Source organism: Pteropus medius, unplaced genomic scaffold, assembly GCF_902729225.1.
Source record: "Pteropus medius unplaced genomic scaffold, Ma_sr-lr_union100, whole genome shotgun sequence".
Taxonomy (NCBI): Eukaryota; Metazoa; Chordata; class Mammalia; order Chiroptera; family Pteropodidae; genus Pteropus; species Pteropus medius.
This window is the reverse complement of record NW_024345479.1, coordinates 3,008,130-3,024,849: the sequence shown is the minus strand read 5'-3', so window position 1 is coordinate 3,024,849 and position 16,720 is coordinate 3,008,130. Positions and strand designations below refer to the sequence as shown.

The window sequence follows — 16,720 nt, the reverse complement described above, 5'->3', positions numbered from 1 at the left end:
GTTTATAGGAGGTGCCAAGTGGGATTGTTTAGGTCTGGTGGCTGTCAGACCTCTCCCCGCAACCCCACAGGCAGGGCGGTAGTACCGGCCCCAGGTGTATAAGGCTGGGGCTAGAATCCCCAGGTACCCACCAGGGTAAGGTGGGCCACGGTGTGAAGGGAACCATGAAGGAGAGAGTCAGCAGGATAGGAACGGTGCCCACTGCTAGGGGGCGATTGGGTCACACAAGATCTGAAATTAGTCCTTGGGTTTGGCAATTGGAAGGTAGTGGGTGACCTTAGAGGGAGCAGCTGCAAGTCTGGGACAGGCGAAGCCATCAGACCGGGCAGTGGGGAGTCCATTAGCAGTAAAGAGAAGGAGGGAGCAGATCCTGGCTGGGAGGAGAGGCAGCTCAAGAGCACATGGGTCATTTGGGTTTTTGTTGTGGATGTTCACTTCCTCCTTCTTAAGGGTAGTAGGTCCTTTTGGCCAGAAACAAGGGAGAAGGGCTGATGGCTGGAGCAAAGTGTCTGGAGGGGAGGATGGGGTGTGGAGTACAGGGGAGCAGGGGCTCCCACAAGGGTCCTCCACACGTTCTCTACCTTAGGGAAGGAGGCAGAGGTGAGCCATGGCTCAGGCTGCCTAAAATGGGCCAAGAGAGCACCATGGAAAGAGGCGGGTGGAGAGTAAGGACCTACCTCCAGCATGCCTTGCTGCAACCGAAACACCCCTGGATCTTCTGGGCCTCAGTTGCCAAATCCGTGCAGTGGACAGGCCAGCTAAGGAAGCTCTGGGGACTACCCAGAGCATTGTTAAAGACTCAATGTCCTCTTAGTGACAGGCAGGGCAGGCCCCCAGGATCACTTGACCTTCAGGAACCTTTCCCTAAGCTAATGAGAGGAGAGTTTGGCAGGCAGTTCTTCTCAATTCTCTTTCCCAGAAGACTTCTCGGCACACCAGTGGGGGAGGTGGAGGAGCAGGAGGAGGAGGAGGCAGCGGCACAGGGGGAGGTGGCAGTGGCTTCATCACTGGCCGGAGAAGTCGGTCAGCCTCGCCATCCACCCAACAGGAGAAGCACCCTTCCCACCATGAGAGGGGCCAGAAGAAGGTAAAAATCTTCTCCCTCCTGCTGTCCTGCCCACACCCCCCCCACACACACCTCTTTCAAGAAGCCACCACAAGGTGTACCCAAGGTCTTGGGGCGTGCCCCCTTCTTTTCTCATAGGCCACTGAGGGCTGGGAGGGAGCTGAGGAAGTAATATGTGAGGGTCAGAGAGAGTGAGGTGAGGGCCTGACTTCCCTGGGGCTCTTTGTGTTACTTGGTTCCTCCAGTGTCCTCCCCATGAAAAGACAGTGTCCTCAAAGCCCCCAACACATGGCCCTGCATGTTTGCACACATCTCCACAGTCTAGCCTTATGTCAGCCCAATTCATAAGTGTACATGCCTGCATCCCTTCATGCTACATGTCACAGTGTGCCTGGCTCCCGTCCCTCTGCACAGCTCTGTGTCCCGGGTGGACACCCTTGCAGGTGCATACTCACGTGTGTGGTGCTCTGTGTCATTGGTGTGATAATGGGACAGGCTATTTTTAGCAGGCAGGGAGGATGAGGGGGAGGGGCTGTTGGCTCTCAGAGGAACCTGCCTGACCCACTCCTATCCAGCCAAAGTCCCCCAGTCCCTCCTTAGTGGAGATGATGGCCACAAAGTCTATCTCTGAGAGGGGTCCTCTCCCCATGTGAACATGTCATGTTTACCTTTACCCCAAATGCCCCCCAACACCAATATCTGGTCACTTTTTCTTCCCCAGAGTCGAAAGGACAAGGAACGCCTTAAACAGAAGCACAAGAAGCGGCCTGAGTCACCCCCCAGCATCCTTACCCCACCCATGGTCCCCACTGCTGACAAGGTACTGCTGCCCACCTACACCCAGCAGCGGGAGGAAGGCAAGGTGTGAGGGGTCAGGGTGAGCCAGGGACCTGGGTACCCCCTCAGCTTCAGGGTTAATATGCCTCTGCTCCCACTTCAGCCTCCTCTGCTCCTCTCTTCTAGCCTAGGAGGGCCTGTGCTCCTCAGGCCCACCAATCACTGACCAACCAGGAGGGCAGGGATGGGGTAGGGTACCGCCCTGCCTGCTGGCTCCCAAATGTTCACATCTGCCTCTATCCAGACATAGGGCCTCAGCACTGAGCTCTTGTCTGCGGGTACAGTACTCAGGCTGGTTCTCCAAGCTTCTGGGGCCCATTCCCAGAGAGGTAGAGAAGACCCTTCCTTCTCACCCCTCCCCTGCATCAGAAAGACACCAGAGCCTGTTGCTTAACCAAAATCCTACTCCATGCAGGTTGTTGGGGCTGAAAGTGTAGCCCATGGTAGCATGGTGGGTAGGCTCCTGACAACACCCTGAACCCCCGACTCATCCCACCTTCCCAGTAGGGGCATGATGTGTCTGTCAGGCTTGTCTCCAGAAATTGACAACATATGGATGAGCAACTGGCATGCCCTGCCAAGGCCAGGGAGTCACTAATCCAAGCCAGAGCAGCCCTCTCTGCCTCTCCTTCCATCCAGCCCTTCCCAGGGAAGAACAAGGGCCTGGAGAAACTGCTTCCTCCTGTTGCCATTATTGCCCCATTCACCTCCAGTGCCTCAGAAGGTTGGCAGAGCTCTGGGCATCTTAACAGGAGGCTCAGGTATCAGGTTTCCAGGGTGATGTTGCTGTGGCAACTGTTACAGTAATCCTTTCCCCGCCCTGCTTTCCAGGACTCACCTGGAAAAGCTAGTCATCTCTGTCCTCTGACCTTTTTCTGGGGCCTGCAGACAGGTGGAAAGAGGGCCAGAGATCTGGGAGTTCTCCCAGTGAATGGGTGTCCCCTTGGACATTTTAGAACATTCTGCCCTTCCCCCTCTACCCACCCCAGCATTTCAGCTACCCCTCCCCCTAGCCTCTCTCCTCCCTTGCTCTTAGAACCACATCTGGCTCCCTTCAGAACTCCAGCTGTTTAAAAGAACAAAGAGGAAGAGGGACAAGAGCTCTGCCCAGGGAGGGCAGTGCGTGGTGGCTCTCATTCCCCCATCCACCCTCCCTCTGGCATTTGTTGGTTTAGCAAATGTTTACTAAATACCTAGTTTCCACCAGAAGAAAAAGCGCCATCCCTGGCAGTGATAAGAAGCCCTGACTCACCACATGCCAGGCTCTCTTCTTGAACAGGAGGATAGAAGTGGTGCATAGGGATTAGTTCATCTAATCCTCAAAATAGTCCAGTGAAGTAGGTGTTTCATTAACATTATTTAATAAATGAAGAAACTGAGGCAGAGAGATTATTTGCCCAAAAGCGTACAGCTGGTAAGTGCTAGAGTGAAGGTTTGCACCCAGGCAGTCTGGCTTGAAGGCTTATACTCCTAACCACCACAGACATTGGTTCTGCAGTATATTAATAGCAGTCACAGCCATCAGAATCATCATCATTATTGACCACACACTATGTATCTGACATTTTGCTCCTTGTAACTCTCCAAATGGGCATAATTAGCCCTGTGAGGACACTGAAGCTCAGCAAGGTTGAGAGACCATGCACTATAACACAGCAGTAAATGGCAGAGCCTGCCAGGCTCATGGCCCAACCTGCCCAACCCCAGAGCCCATGCTCCTCTAACCCCCACCCTGCCGCCCTCAGACATGGGGATAGTATATTTCAGTAGTGTGGCAACTGTTGACTTGGCTGATTCGGGTTCATGGTGCCCTGGAAATAAGAGTACAGAGTGACTTGTTCCACTCTTGGTGTCTTAGGGTGACTTCATGAAAGAGGGGACTTCCAAGCTGGATTTTGAAGAAGTTTATGAGAAGTTTTCAAGGAAGCAAGCTCACGTCATCTAGGAAGGGCACAGAGTAGCCAGGGAATGGGTGTCAGCCAAGTGGCTACAGCTCGGGGTGAGCAGGGAGGGAGTGGGGATGACTAGAGAGCCCCCTCTAAGTATTTCTTAAATGAAAGAATGAACAGATGAGTACATCAGTACAGACTCTAGGACATTTTCATCTCTCCTCTGCCTGAGGTGAAGGATGGACAGCTTCTTAGGTTCAGAGCGCTCCCCTTTCCTCATACCCAGGAGTTCCACAGCTACCCACCCCACCATCTCCTTGCCCAGAAGTCCTTCCTGAAGCTAATTCTGAACTCTCCCTGTAGAGCCCCAGGTTCCATGTGCTCCCAGGACTTCCAAGAGGGGGTGAGCCCAAACCCAGGCTGCTGGCTTCAACCTTCCTCTCTCTTCCCTCCCTCCTCAGGTCTCCTCCTCGGCTTCCTCCTCCTCCCACCATGAGGCCAGCACTCAGGAGACCTCTGAGAGCAGCAGGGACTCGAAGGGGAAAAAGTCTTCCAGCCATAGCCTGAGTCACAAGGGGAAGAAGCTGAGCAGTGGGAAAGGTGTGAACAGTTTCACCTCCGCCTCCTCTTCTTCCTCCTCCTCTTCCTCCTCCTCTGGGGGGCCCTTCCAGCCTGCAGGTGAGTGTGGGCAGGTGAGCCTCCTGGAGGAGGCTGGGAGTGGGACAGCCTTTGGCCCTGAGCTTTTCTAGCAAGGGCCTTTGCATATTAATTTGCATCTCATTTGCTTCCTAAATTGATTCGGGTTAAATGTGAGAGATCACCACCAAGTTACTGTTCTCCAAACCCTCCCCTCAACCTTTCCCTCTTGAGATGGAACTTTCCTCTCCTCCTACTTTATCATAGGCAGGAAAGCTTGGGAGGGTGGGGAGTCACTCATCCCAGGACACAGAGACGGTGACAGAGCTAATACAGGAAACCAAGCATCCCTATCCCCTGACCAGAGCTCTCCCACTAGTGCATGTTGGGAGTGGGAGGGAGTGAGGGATCTGGGGTCCAGGTGTAATTCTATTTTCCCTCTGTGCAGTTTCATCCCTGCAGAGCTCCCCTGACTTCTCTGCCTTCCCCAAGCTGGAGCAGCCAGAGGAGGACAAGTACTCCAAGCCCACAGCCCCCACTCCTTCAGCACCCCCCTCTCCCTCAGCCCCTGAGCCCCCCAAAGCTGACCTCTTTGAGCAGAAGGTGGTCTTCTCTGGCTTTGGGCCCATCATGCGCTTTTCCACCACCACCTCCAGCTCTGGACGGGCCCGGGCCCCATCCCCTGGGGACTATAAGTCTCCCCACGTCTCGGGGTCTGGAGCCTCAGCAGGCACCCACAAGCGGATGCCCACACTGAGCGCTGCCTCTGCGCCTGCCGAGGAGACCTCTGAGACAGGCCTGAAGGAGAAGAAGCACAAAGGCAGCAAGAAGAGCCGACACGGGCCAGGCCGTCCCAAGGGCAGCCGGAACAAAGAGGGCACTGGGGGCCCAGCTGTTTCCTCCCTGCCTGGTGCCCAGCTGGCTGGCTTTACCGCCACTGCTGCCTCACCCTTCTCCGGAGGTTCCCTGGTCAGCTCCGGCCTGGGTGGTCTGGCCTCTCGCGCCTTTGGGCCTTCTGGGAGCCTGCCCAGCCTGAGCTTGGAGTCCCCCCTGCTAGGGGCAGGTTAGTGACCCTTGGGGATGGAGGGCAACTCAGGGTCCTGCCAGCTTAGTGATGGGACAGAGGCATAAACATGCATTTAAAAGGAAATGTGATAGAAACTGCTCCTAAGGACAAAGAATGGAGGTGACAGTCACCTTCAAGACACCTCCTCTGCTACCTGTCTTCTGCATAGTTGTAGTGAGAGATATTGCGTTAGATTGTTGGTTTGACTTAGAAAAGTTTGGTTGGGATATTGGAAAAGACTGGAATTCCCCAGGCCTGGCAGGGCAGTCTTATAAGCAGTCATGTCAAGCAGATGTCACCCAGGCAAGAAGGGACATCTGTGCAAGAAGGTTAGACTGGTGTGTGTGGCCAGATCCAGGGTGAGCATTCTCCTTGGGGAGGGGCTGCCCCAGCCACCTGACAGAGGAGGGACTTGGGGCACTGGTGACTATATGCTTCCCTCTGTGTCCTTCTTGTGCCTATAGGCATCTATACCAGTAATAAGGACCCCATCTCCCATGGTGGCGGAATGCTGCGGGCTGTTTGCAGCACACCCCTCTCCTCCAGCCTGCTGGGGCCCCCGGGGACCTCTGCCTTGCCCCGCCTCAGCCGCTCCCCATTCACCAGCACCCTCCCCTCCTCCTCTGCTTCTATCTCCACCACTCAGGTGAGGCCTTACTCCTGGGCTCCTCCATCCCTGGGCAGGTGGGGGACAGGCTGCCAAGGACCCCGACCCTCCATGAGAACTTGAGAGATTGGGCTTGATCACCACCAGACCTTCTCCCTCTCTCTGGTCCTTTCTCCTCCCAAGCACACCTGGTCCCCTCCACCTGGTACACACAGTTGTGCCCTAGATCCAAGAATAACCACCAGGCTAGACTCTACCTACTTTCCCTCAGGTGTTTTCTCTGGCTGGCTCCACCTTTAGCCTCCCTTCTACCCACATCTTTGGAACCCCCATGGGTGTCGTTAACCCCCTCCTCACCCAAGCTGAGAGCAGCCACACAGGTATGTGAGTCTCTGAACCCATTCCCCTTTCTTCCCAAAGGCCTAAGGGGCACCCATCACTTGCATGTCACCCCAAAATGGATGGGAAGGCTTTCTGGCTGCCCCCTCCCTCTGGTCATTGCCCACCCTGCAAAAAAAAAAAAATCCACATACAACAAACCAGGGTACACTTTCACATTAAAACCTAGTGAGCTGTTGGGGCAGGACAGGAAAGAATTGCTACTGCTCCATTTCACAGAAGAAAAGCAGAGATTAATGTTCAAAGCAGTTGAAATAGGGAAAGGCAGAGCCAGAGCTCAAATTCTGGTCCTCTGACTTCAAGCCCAATTCTCTTAACCACCCGCAGCATAGCTCCCCGCTGGCCTGTTAGAGCCCTTGGGATCAGCAGAGAGATCCCACCTGCTGGGCCACCAGCTCTCCGGGTATTTGAATGTTAAAGGGGCGGGTCACAAGCACTCCACCCTCTCCCTGGAGAGTCAGCCCAGTCCCAGAGACCTGATTGGTGCAGAGACACCACCTGGCCGGCTAGGGGGCGTGGTCTACCTCCTGGCCGCTTGTTTTAGTAGGCCTTAAAGGGGCCGAATTTGATTCCAGAGTTAAAGAGTAGAGTAACTTTTTTCCCCCCTCAAACCCAAATCGGAGTTCTGTGGCCCAACCAAAGGTTTGGCCAGCTAGCCTGTGAGTTTATAAAAAGTCATACAAAATATTATAATAGCTACAATTATTGAGGGATTGCTGCATGCAGCTTAACACTTCATTATTAGTTTAATTCTTGTAACAATCACTTCAGAGGTTAGTTTCAAGCCCAAGTTCACAGAGCAAGTATCAGGTCCAAATTCAACCAAGTACTGTATAGATCCCAAATTTCTGTAACTGAAGCTTCCTGGAAAGAAATTGGGAGGTGCATCTGAAAGTAGCCAGGCAGCCAGAGGCTTTCTGCCTAGAGAAAGGGAAAGAGACCAGATCCATGGCTTTACCTCCCGGGGGCGGGCGGGGCGGGGCGGGGCGGGTTTCCAAGCCAGGGCTCCTAGCGCCTTAGGAGCTATAATTGCCAGACTGGGGTTGGGAGATCCTGGGGCTAAGGGGTATATGGTAAGGTCCCAGATCCCGCACCCACTTCCCAGGCGGGCACCGTGAGGCCGACCGCACCCCTCCCCCGCTGACCCCTGCCCTCCTTCTCCTTCCAAGAGCCAGACCTGGAGGACTGCAGCTTCCGGTGTCGGGGGACCTCCCCCCAGGAGAGTCTGTCTTCCATGTGAGGGAGGGGGCAGCCACTTGGGGGAGGAGCTGGGAGCGGGGCTGGAGGGACACTGGGGGAGGAAGGATGGAGAATCGGGAGCCCCTGGGAGAGGGTGGGGTCCAAAAGGGGATGACTGGAGTCCCTGAGGGGGGAGGAGGAAGAAGGAGAGACTCTAGTTGGGGTATGAAATAAGCCTGAGCCCTGTGTTCCCTTCTGACCCCAGGTCCCCCATCAGTAGCCTCCCCGCACTCTTCGACCAAACAACGCCCGCACCCTGCGGGGGCAGCCAGTTAGACCCAGCGGCCCCAGGAACGACTAACATGGAGCAGCTGCTAGAGAAGCAGGGCGACGGCGAGGCCGGCGTCAACAGTGAGGCGGGGTGGTGCAGGGCTGGAAGATGTGCCCTAGGACCCCCAGACTCAATCACCCTTCTCCCCGAGATCCCCAAAAGTCTTTAAGGTTCTGCTTCTCGGCCCGGCCCCAGCCTTAACTCTTGCCAACCTCAGCCTCACCTTTAACCCTTGATAAGGCCCTGCTTCTGGCCCCTCCCCCTCTGTACCCCTAGTTGGCCCTCACAGCCTCCTGTCTCATACCTTACTAAGCCCGAACTTCTAACTGCCCCTTCCCTCGCAATCACAAGGCCTCGAACCGAGCCTCAGGCCCCGCCCCTGGTCCTCACACCTCAGGCTTCCCGGGTCCTGCCTCCCCCAACTCACCTGAATCCTCCTCAAGCCGGAGCCTTCTAGGTCTCATTTGGTGTCCTCCGCCATGCCCCGCCCCTCCAAGCCCCGCCTCCGGTCCTCTGGCCCCGCCCTCAGCCCTTAGTGCTCCGGCGCTCTCTCCCCTTTCTCTGCAGTCGTGGAGATGCTGAAGGCGCTGCACGCGTTGCAGAAGGAAAACCAGCGGCTTCAGGAGCAAATCCTGAGCCTGACGGCCAAGAAGGAGCGGTTGCAGATTCTCAACGTGCAGCTCTCTGTACCCTTCCCCGCCTTGCCTGCTGTCTTGCCTGCCGCCAATGGCCCTGTCCCTGGGCCTTATGGCCTGCCTCCCCAAGGTAAGGGGATCCCACCCAGCCCAGGAGTGGAGGCCGCTGCAGAACTGTAGGAACTAGCCTCGACCTCAGCGCCTGATCTTCTCTGATCCTCCTCCTCCTCTGATCCTCCTCCCTCAGCCGGCAGCAGCGATTCCTTGAGCACCAGCAAGAGCCCCCCGGGGAAGAATAGTCTTGGCCTGGACAACTCGTTATCCACGTCTTCCGAGGTGGGCACCACGGGGAGGGGCACTGGGGATGAGCAGGAGATGGGAGGCCGCAAGGTTCTCCTGGTCCCACCTCCACCCTGCAGCTCTTGGCGGCTGGACAATGAAGTGATTGAGCAATAGGTTGACTGATCCATTCATTTCTTCATTAGATAAGTAATTATAAGGTGTCTACTTAGTGCCAGGCACTGGCTAAGTAATCAGTGAGCAAAATGGACACAGTCCTCTTGAAGATAGGCTCCAAGAAAACAATAATTACAAACCAGAAAAAGTGCTAAGATTGAAATAATTTGAGGCTGTGAGGAAGAATGGGGGTGAGATTGTCTTGTAGACATAAGACGGTTAGGGAAGTATTTGTGAAGGGTTTATTACAGTGCCTCATACAAAAGAATTCCTGTATAATTGGTGGTGGTTGGGGTAGCAGTTGCTATTGTTATGTTGTGGTTATTACTGAAATCAAACAAACTAGTTTCTTATTCTCTCTGCCATTTACTAACTGTCTGCCATAACTAACATTAATTGCACACTTGCCCTTCGTCATGTTCTGTGCTAAGATTTTTAAAGGATTGGTTTGTTTAGTCTTCACTATGGAATAGATACTTATGAAATAGGTACTACTGTTACTTCCATGTTGAGTAATTTAACTAAGGCAGAAAACCACTCAAGCCATTGTAGACATAGGATTTGAACCTGAACCTTTCACTCTGGCTGTCTGCAGAGTTACTTAACCTGTCTAAGGATCAATGACTTCATCTATAAAGTGAGAATAAGGAGATAATGCAGGTCAAGCATTGACCCCTGGAGTCTGGTTTACTAGGTGCTCACTACTATCATTGATGTTCAGTATTAAGCAAGGATGTAAGGAGTGCTGGGCTCCCAGGAAGTGGTCTGTAAACATGATTTGTGAAGATGATTTGGATTCTTAGCCTTAATCCCTAAGCCTTCCTTCTTCCTCCTGGGCGGCTCTGCCTGGGGGTAAGTTGGGGGTGGCTGTGTTCTGTAAGAATGCTGATGGGTATTGGGCTGGGGGCCAGAAAGGTCATGCTGGCCCCCTGCCCTTCTGACCCCTCCCTTCCCCCTCCCTCCCCAGGACCCACACTCAGGCTGCCCCAGCCGCAGCAGCTCGTCGCTGTCCTTCCACAGCACGCCCCCACCGCTGCCCCTGCTCCAGCAGAGCCCTGCTACTCTGCCCCTGTCCCTGCCTGGGGCCCCTGCCCCACTCCCGCCTCAGCCACAGAATGGGCTGGGCCGGGCACCCGGGGCAGCAGGGCTGGGGGCTATGCCCATGGCTGAGGGGCTGTTGGGGGGACTGGCGGGCAGCGGGGCCCTGCCCCTCAATGGGCTCCTGGGGGGGTTGAATGGGGCTGCTGCCCCCAACCCTGCGGGCTTGAGCCAGGCTGGCGGGGCCCCCACGCTGCAGCTGCCAGGTTGTCTAAACAGGTGAGGGAGAGCTCAGCCTGGGGAAGGGAATGGGGAGGCCGGCTCTGGGAGGGACTCCCCCCAAACACCCACAGACCCCAAAAGGAAAAACATCCTCCGGTCTTACAGGGTATAGAATCTAGTCACCTCTTGGCCCCAGGTACTCCCTAGATGTAAGTGCCCTCTGGATGGCAACTTTCCAGGGACAAATTGTCTTTTTATTTCTTGTACCCCAATCTAGGTTTTCCTTCTGGGAAAGTTTTTCCATCTAATTTGTCTCCCTCCCATTATACTCTCTGAACTCAGTCTGTTTCTCTTTAGTTCTCTCAAATCGCACATCCTTGCCTCTCTCCACCTGGGTCTGAGGGAGTCTGGGAACTTGTGGGAGGCTGGGGAGGATTGTTTCCCTGTCTCTTCCCATGGTCTGTGTTTTGTACCCCTGCCTCAGCCTAACGGAGCAGCAGAGACACCTCCTGCAGCAGCAAGAGCAGCAGCTCCACCAGCTCCAGCAGCTTCTTGCCTCCCCACAACTGACCCCGGTAATGCCCTCCCTTCCTAGGCCACCTCCCATCCCTAGTTCCGCTAGGAGGGCACATCTCAGGGGGTCTGGGCCAGCCTGGGGAGGGAGGGCTGCCCCAGGCTGGGCTGAGGTTACACCTGCGATAGTGGGGTTGGGCTCTTATAGAGCATCCCCTATGGGACAAAGGGAAAAGGGTTGCTCTCAGGGCCCCCTAGGCATTGAGGAAAGGATGCTGTAGTGGCCCCACCACATCCTGAAAGCAAGTCTAGAGGGTGGTGAGTCCTCAGTCCTCAGTTTCTGAGCATTTCCAATCCCAGCCTCAAGGATCTTCAGGGTCTGTGTGGAGAGGTGGCTGAGCAGGTGACACCCCCTCAACCTTTTTGGTCTGTCTTGTATGTTGGGTTGGCTAACATTTCCTTTGGAGAAAAGGATCTGTGTGCCCTTTAAAAAGGAGGGAGTTGGAAAAATAGAAAAAAACAAAATTATTTTCATATAAAGAAGCATCAGAAAGAGATACAAGAAACCAGTTCAACTGGTTATCTATCAGGGCCAGATGGGAACAGGGGTTGGAGTAAGATTTCCTAAGGTAAACTTGATACTCTGTTTTGGTTTTTGGAACACTGAAAATGCTTTGCCTACTCAAAGCAAAAATAAATTAATCCCAGGGGCTTGAGGAGTGGAAAACTATTGACCTAGATTAGTATCTCTCAACTTGGGGTCATACCACCCCTTGAGGCATTTGTGGTTGTCATAGAGACTGAGGAACTGATTTAGTGAGGGAGGTGGGGCCAGGGCTGTTAAACACCCTGTACTTGGCCAGTAGTGCCCCAGCGGACAAACGCTGATGGTATGTAATCACTTAGTTGTCCAGAGGGGAGACTGAGACCCAGAATGGGGACTTAGAGACAAGAGAACCTTGACTATATCCCAGGTCTCTTGCCTCATGGGTCCACTGTGATGGGACGGAGTCCAGGCCAAGGAGGGCAAGCTGGTCTCAGGGACCACTGGCTGATGAACAGACTGGCCTACTTGCAGGAACACCAGACCGTTGTCTACCAGATGATCCAGCAGATCCAGCAGAAGCGGGAGCTGCAGCGGCTACAGATGGCTGGGGGCTCCCAGCTGCCCATGGCCAGCCTGCTGGCAGGAAGCTCCACCCCACTGCTGTCCGCGGGCACTCCTGGCCTGCTGCCCACAGCATCTGCCCCAGCCCTGCTGCCCACCGGAGCCCTGGTGGCTCCCTCTCTCAGCAACAACACCAGTCTCATGGCCGCAGCAGCTGCGGCTGCAGCAGTAGCAGCAGCAGGAGGCCCTCCAGTCCTGACTGCCCAGACCCACCCCTTCCTCAGCCTGTCGGGGGCGGACGGCAGTGGCAGTGGCCCCAAAGGAGCGGTAAGTAAGGTGTCCAGCGCTGTCCTGTCTTCCTTCTCTGGGATGGGCAGAGGTGCAGCATCAGAAGGTACATCATTAGATGCATCATCATTAGGAGAAAGAAGATGACCCGTAGGTCAGCAAAGCACCCTGCTTCAGTTTCCAGGGCCTCTGCTGACACATAGGTACCCTCCTGCAGATCCAAGAATACACTCTGAGCATGGACTAATAGTAAGAAAAACAATTAGAAAAGGCTGTTTATTCTCTGAGTGGACCAATTAGAAAAGGATAATGCTCCGGGTGGGCCATTTCCAAAAAGTCCCTCCCACCTCCCTCCGAGGACATACAGCCCGAGCCCAGGATGATGACCTTGGCTGGCACATGCCTACTTAGCCAGGTACCCTGGCGCAGGGCAACTCCCCCCTCAACAGGTTGACCCTGGTGTACACCCACTAGAGGCAAGGCCAGGAGCTTCAGCTGGGCTCCCTTGCTGTACCCTACAATAGCTTTCTTGACTTAGATGTTCTCAACTAGGTGTTGGAACCAGTCACCTTCCAAACCCCCAGCTTCCCTTCTTTCTTTCCAGACTGCTGACAAAGGAGCCTCAGCCAACCAGGAAAAAGGCTAAATCTACCCACAGCCCTCCTGACCCCCGCCCCCGCCCGCCGTAAGTGGAGGGGGCAGTCCTAGCCTGAAGGGTCCTAGCCTGGAGCAGGCACCTGCACCCAGACACTGGAGAGCCCCAGCCCAGAGCACATGCTGAGACCTGGGGAGTGTGGAGCACATCTGGTGCCGAGGACTGAGACAGAGAAGGGAGCTCCTTCCATCTGGCCCTCTTCCCCCTCTGCACTAATCCTTTGTGAGGGGCTCAGAGGGAAGACAGGCTCTAAATCCGCCTAGAAGCCCCTATTCTCAGCAAATGTTTTGAGGTCTCCCAGAGAGTAAAGTGGGCCATGGCATAAGTGGGGGGGTTGGTTGTACCCGCCACATAAAATGGATCAGCACTTGAGTGGGAAGAAGTGGGGGATAGGCCCTGGGCCTGCCCCTTTGCAGAAATCTGTTATGGAAGAAGAGGTGGCCCTACTGTACCTGCAGCTTCTTCCCAGCCTGAGCAGATGGCAGGAGGGATCCCTTGGATAATTTCTAGCAGTCCGCTTCCCCTGCCCCCCCAAAAAGGGTCACAAGCTGAGCTTGTAAAAGCCCACAGACAAGGGGGCTGAGGAAGGGGCACGATGGCCTCAAACTTGGCCCAAGCCTCCCCGCCTCTGGGGGGCAGAGCAATGATGGGTTGGGGGAGGCCAGGGGGAGGAGGCCCAGCTCCCTGGGTTCCCTGTCCCTTGTTTGCACTATTGGATTTAGGAGTGCCGAGGGTGGGGAGATGGAGCTGCCTGACTCAGAGAGCATGTGTGCATGTGTGCGCTTGTGTGTCTGTCTACCTGTCTCTCCCTGGACCTGGGGCAGCTGAGGGCAGGGATAAGAGTAGCGCTCATGGGGGGCGCGGGGAGCTCCCAGCTCTTGTTTGCACCCTCCCCACCTCACCAACTTTGGTCCCTTTCTGGGGCATGAATGGTTAACAAAAACCAGAACGGTACTCCAATATTGGAGAGTAACTGGGGGCTGAGGGCTTTGAATCAGGGTAATATCCTGCCTTCCTTCCCCCGGACCCTACATGGTCTCAGTGACCCTTCACAGCTCCCCTTCCCCCACTGATAGTCGATCCTGCTTCCCTGGCACAAGGGGAGCCCCAGGGATTGGGGGACAAGGCATGGGGGCGGGTAAAGTGCCACTTTCTTTATTGAAGACCTCCCCCCTCCCAGAATTAGCTCACCCGCTGCAGAACCCTACCCCCGACCCCCACCAACCAGGGGAGACTTAAGCTTAAGCTGACCTAACAACTGTCCTTTTGCCTACCAGCTATTTCCCCCGGGTTGTAGTGGGCAGTACTTAAATTCTCACCTTAAAGAGTCCTCACCTGCCCAGAGCCTTTGGTGGCAAAGGCAGAGAGGCCGGGTGGGACAGCCAGGAGAGGGGCAAGGTTGAAGCCTGTGTCTGTGTTTCAGTTGCACTGGGGTTGGAGCCAGGAGAAGGCATATCCAGCTTTCCCTGATGCTCATGTCTTGTCAGTCTCTTTGCATGTGTGGATTTTTTGTGTGTGTGTTTCTGTTTGGGTTTTTGTTGTTGTTGTTTTTTTTTTTAATAAAGAAAAGAAGATGTGTATATTTTTGGCAATGACAGAAACGTAGTGCAGATATATTTTTGCCTGTGCTGCTCAACTGGTTTTTTTCTGATACTGAAAATAATATTAATATTCCTGTTAAGACTTTGTAAGATGTTAGGGAGCTAATGATGGAGGGGGGTGGGTGGGAATCCTTCAGAGGCAATTTCTTAGGCACTTGCAAGGGCTTGGGGGGAGGGGGGAGGCAGTTGTGATGACCTCAGAAATACTCACTTTTTATTAATGCTAAATATCAGTTAGAAATTATAGAATTCAGCATTTTATTCATCTTCATCTATTAAGCTCTCTAACTCCCTGCCCCCAAACCACTGAAAAGAAAAATAACCTTCAGAGATTCTTAGAAGAGTTGTGCATTCACACCCACACCCTTGCCCAAGGCCCACCCACTTAGAGCTAAAGTCAGCTTCTGTTCTGGATGGCATGTGAAGTAATCCACTCAGCCCAAGGCTGCTGTGGTGGAGAGTGAGAGGTCCAAATGATTTAGTGCACTGGAACCAAGACCTCCCGCTCCTAGCACCCGAGAATCTGGGGTTCTCATCTCCAAGAGTCTGTGTTTTCCAACTTTCCCCGGGCTGGGGTGCAGCAGCAGGTAGCCAGGTTAAATTTGAAGATGAGACCTAGGCTGGGTATGGATTGGTGGTATCCTTCGATTTGGGGTGGAGGTAGGGGCCGAGAGAGGTAGTACAGTTCTATCTTTTAGGGAGCTTTATAATAGGAAAGGTCTGGAGATCTTCAAGAAGGAGCGGGGTCCCACTGTGGAGGGATGGCTGTACCGACCTCACCCTCCTCTCCAGCCTCAGTCTCTTTTTCCAGGACAAATTTGGATGGGGAGTGGGAAGGGATGCAGATTTGTAGGTCTCTGTCTAGGGGAGGGAAAGGATGTGGTTTGCAGGGTGGAAGTAGAGTTTGAAAATGCATGAGAGTGGAGCTTCTACGTCATCACCCTCAGAGGTATGAGTGGGGTGTGTTTGCAGAGCCACTGTCTGGCCTTGAGGTCACAATGGGTGCATGAGTGTCACAGCTTGAACGGACGTGACTTTGGGGTCATTTAGCCAGCTCCTCACTTCACAGGTGATACCTCCAACCCTAGGAGGGGCAGGGGCTCAGGCAGAGCCAGGACCAGCCCTCAGGACCCTGGCCTCCTGGTCCTCCACTCTCCCTCCCCACTGCACCGCCTTCACGTGGCTCTCTGTTTGTCACTGTGTGTGACGTGTGGTATAAGTGCGGGGCTGTGCCCAGGGTGGGAGAATATCTATGTAGCGCTGACTGTCTTAGCTCAGAGCTGATGGATCCTCTCTATTGACAATGACACTTTAAAGGTTTTTGTTGTTGTTGTTGTTGTTGTTGTTTTAAGTTTTTCCTGTGTGTGAGTTTTTCCCCAGGCCCCAGGGTCTACTGCTGCCTCTATGTACCCTTACCTTGAGGCTGATGAGTGTACCTCTGCCATTCCTGTACTGAGTTGTAGGGAAGTACTGGACAAGTTAGGGGAGCCAGAGCCAGGGGCCAGCTCTGAGAAAGGGTAACCTCCACACTTCCCTTTCCCAAACTGGAAATGCAGACAAGCTTTTAAAAGCATAGGCTCCCCTGTGCCAGCTTCCAGCATCTTCCTTGGTGTGTGGTGGGCTAGAGTTAGGGGTAGGCAGCTTGTTTCCAATTCTCCTTTATCCCAACTTATTTTCCTGGGAAGAGGTGCCTGGAGGGATTAAAGTCACTTCAATTAGAAATCTGGAAGAAGGTGGGGCCCAAGACCCTGATCACATCAATGAGATTAAAAGTGTCTAGCTCCCTACCACTTCGACTTGATCTACTGAAAAGTTGGGGACTGTGGGGTGCCTTCGTTTTCCTTTGCTTCCTCTAGCCCAACTTGGGACTTAGGTGGCAGGACTGGAGACCCAAACCCTGAATCCTACCCCAACCCTTTTCCATCCCAGCCTGTCTCAATGTAGCAGACCTTCCTAGGGGAGCAGGGAGGGGAAGCCACAGTTTGCAAACCCAGGGCTCCTTTTTCATTCTTTCTAAAACCTTTATATCCTCAGCCCAAAAGGCAATGCCCCCCGCTGCCACCTCCAAGCCTGGAATTGTGCATAACCCGGATCTTGTATCTTTGTATAACGGATGTTATTTGTACGAAGGGCAGTTCGTATACAGCACTTGTTCTTTTAATAAAAGAAAGTTTTACAAAAAAAAAAAAAAAAA

The 16,720-nt window shown here is 54.1% G+C and overlaps 1 protein-coding gene across 10 annotated transcripts in view; it reads left to right on the top strand.

The window, feature by feature from the left end:
• The window catches only part of MLLT6 (MLLT6, PHD finger containing), a 21,620-nt gene extending 4,900 nt beyond the window's left edge, over nucleotides 1-16,720 (top strand). For 4 of the 10 annotated variants that reach the window (XM_039873653.1, XM_039873649.1, XM_039873654.1 and 1 more), the window contains 14 exons: nucleotides 920-1,087; nucleotides 1,788-1,886; nucleotides 4,254-4,470; nucleotides 4,877-5,491; nucleotides 5,959-6,140; nucleotides 6,373-6,481; nucleotides 7,670-7,736; nucleotides 7,945-8,090; nucleotides 8,578-8,775; nucleotides 8,893-8,981; nucleotides 10,069-10,418; nucleotides 10,846-10,936; nucleotides 11,953-12,309; nucleotides 12,875-16,720. In XM_039873653.1, the coding sequence (XP_039729587.1) occupies nucleotides 920-1,087; nucleotides 1,788-1,886; nucleotides 4,254-4,470; nucleotides 4,877-5,491; nucleotides 5,959-6,140; nucleotides 6,373-6,481; nucleotides 7,670-7,736; nucleotides 7,945-8,090; nucleotides 8,578-8,775; nucleotides 8,893-8,981; nucleotides 10,069-10,418; nucleotides 10,846-10,936; nucleotides 11,953-12,309; nucleotides 12,875-12,916 (2,730 nt within the window). In that variant the 3' untranslated portion in view covers nucleotides 12,917-16,720. Of the gene's footprint in view, nucleotides 1-919; nucleotides 1,088-1,787; nucleotides 1,887-4,253; nucleotides 4,471-4,876; nucleotides 5,492-5,958; nucleotides 6,141-6,372; nucleotides 6,482-7,669; nucleotides 7,737-7,944; nucleotides 8,091-8,577; nucleotides 8,776-8,892; nucleotides 8,982-10,068; nucleotides 10,419-10,526; nucleotides 10,571-10,845; nucleotides 10,937-11,848; nucleotides 12,310-12,874 lie in introns of those variants that run through there. The other 6 variants (XM_039873650.1, XM_039873651.1, XM_039873656.1 and 3 more) reach the window with 6 other exon arrangements.